The following is a 1,921-nucleotide window of genomic DNA, read 5'->3' as shown; positions in this document are numbered from 1 at the left end:
ACCCACGCCCGCCACCATCCTCCACCCCCTCCCCAGCCCACCACCTCGCCTCCTCCTCCTTCCCAGCCCGCCGCCACCCCTCCCCCTTCTCGTCCCCCTCACCCCCTCCCAGCCCTCCACCGCCCGCCCTCCCCGAAGCCAGCATCTCTTGAGACAGTAGTACGGGATTCATCACATTTGTAGTCAGCATCCCAAACTACACGTCTGGCACTGTCAAGGCCTTCTTGAGTGGCGTTGAGCAGTACCATTGGGATTGGTCTGGTTCCCACGACACCACATACATCACAGAAAAGTCTTATACACTTAGCGACGATCAATCATGGCATTTTGAAGTTGACCCCACAGGCACGGATGTATCCCTCACATCCCAGGAGTACATCTTTTATGTTGCATGAGGAGAATCTCCTGTAACACTCTCTTTGCGGATGGATGTCGCCAAAGAAGAGACTTGGAACTTCTGGCCGTTCCCCTTGTAACACGCGGAGCCTCCTTGCGTCAGGGTGATCTCTTCGTTGTCTGCAATGCAGTATCTTACCATCTGTAAAATGACAGCGGCAAGGCTGACACCCAAACCTACCATCAGGAGGATCTACCGTAGATAGACCATGACTCGGCTGCAGGGAATGAACCTAGCTATAATCCTCCCGTCTACGAGACCAGTTCACTCCATAGGCAGTGCTTCGGTCGCTCCATGCATCCTCCTTGCCGCGGGCCTATCTGTCGGTTGGAATGAGTACAAATTTCACAACGCGCGCACATGGTCCCCGCAGATGTACGTCCGCAGGGACGAGTGGAGATGCTCCATACCCACACACGACCACCCTTGCTCCAGGCATGATTTCGTGATTGCCCCGGGGTGAGCCTCGGCGGGGCCCGGGGCCTGCGCCATGCTGTGGCTCGCCATCCTGATAACGGTGGTGGCCTCCACCGCATCCTCCATTGGGAAGGCCCTGCAAAAACAGGCTACCCTGGGCCTGCCTCGGTTTTCCAGGGACCCCAAGGTCCTGCGCCAGTACCTGGCCTGCCCCACCTGGCTGGCCGGGGTCGCCACGGACGTCGCCGGGGGCGTCATCCAGGTGGCCGCCTTCGCCCTGGCCCCTGTCTCCGTGGTCCAGCCCGTGTCGGGAGTGGGCCTGGTGGGGCTCAGCCTCTACTCCCACGCCGTGCTTGGGGAGCGCCTGTCCCGCTGGGACTGGGCGGCGGCGGCCCTGGCCGCGGCCGGCACCCTGGTGCTGGGGGCCACCTCTGGGGGCGAGGCGGGGGGCCCAGGCGCCGACGCCCCATCCCCCCTGCGCATGCTGGGCGTGCTGGGCGGCATGGCCGCCATGCTGGCGGTCATGCTGGCCGCGCCCGCCCGCCAGGCCCAGGGCGCCAAGGGCCGCCGCGCCCGGCCCACCGGCGCGGCCCTGGGCCTGCAGGCCGGGGCATGCTTCGGTCTGTCCGCGGGGGCTTGCAAGACGGGTGCGAGGGATCAGGCGTGCCGCGGACGAGGATTGTTTCTGTGTTTGGGAGGGGGGTTGTGGAGATGGGCACGCCCTGATATTCGGTGCAGCCCAGCGTCAGTGGCCCCCCCGTGCCTGGCCCGGGTGGATGCCCCACTCCCCCGCTTGTGGAACAAAGCTGAGCAGCCTCGTTGCATGGCACCTCCACACCCCCCTCGATCCCAGCACACACCGGGCCAGACCCTTGACGCGGGCATCGGTGCATCGCCGCAACATCCCCCCTGTACACACCCCCTTCCCTCGAGCAGGCTTCACGCTGGCGGCCGCCTGGGGACCGGCGGCTGCCGCGCTGGGGCTGGCCGCCTCGCTGGCGCTCTCCTCCACCGGCTTCGCGCTGCAGACCCTGGGCTTGAAGGACGGCGCGACGGTGGTGGTCTGCACCTCGGCCGCCGTGGGCGCCATGCTCTCCGGCGTGGGCG

The 1,921-nt window shown here is 65.5% G+C and overlaps 2 protein-coding genes across 2 annotated transcripts in view; one reads left to right on the top strand and one right to left on the bottom strand.

Moving 5' to 3' along the window:
* Nucleotides 1–648: 648 nt before the first annotated feature.
* Nucleotides 649–933, bottom strand: F751_5066 (hypothetical protein; the record flags this gene model as incomplete). Its single annotated transcript, XM_011398809.1, has 1 exon — nt 649–933. One exon carries the CDS (start codon nt 931–933, stop codon nt 649–651), a length of 285 nt encoding a protein of 94 aa, XP_011397111.1.
* The window catches only part of F751_5065 (hypothetical protein), a gene marked incomplete at both ends in the record, with an annotated part of 2,512 nt that continues 1,478 nt past the window's right edge, over nt 888–1,921 (top strand). The window contains 2 exons of the mRNA XM_011398808.1: nt 888–1,701; nt 1,751–1,914. Coding sequence (XP_011397110.1) covers nt 888–1,701; nt 1,751–1,914 — 978 coding nt within the window. The remainder of the gene's footprint in view (nt 1,702–1,750; nt 1,915–1,921) is intronic.

This window comes from Auxenochlorella protothecoides (assembly GCF_000733215.1).
Source record: "Auxenochlorella protothecoides strain 0710 unplaced genomic scaffold scaffold56, whole genome shotgun sequence".
Taxonomy (NCBI): Eukaryota; Viridiplantae; Chlorophyta; class Trebouxiophyceae; order Chlorellales; family Chlorellaceae; genus Auxenochlorella; species Auxenochlorella protothecoides.
The sequence above is the reverse complement of the archived record's forward strand: the minus strand, read 5'-3'. Positions and strand labels throughout refer to the sequence as shown.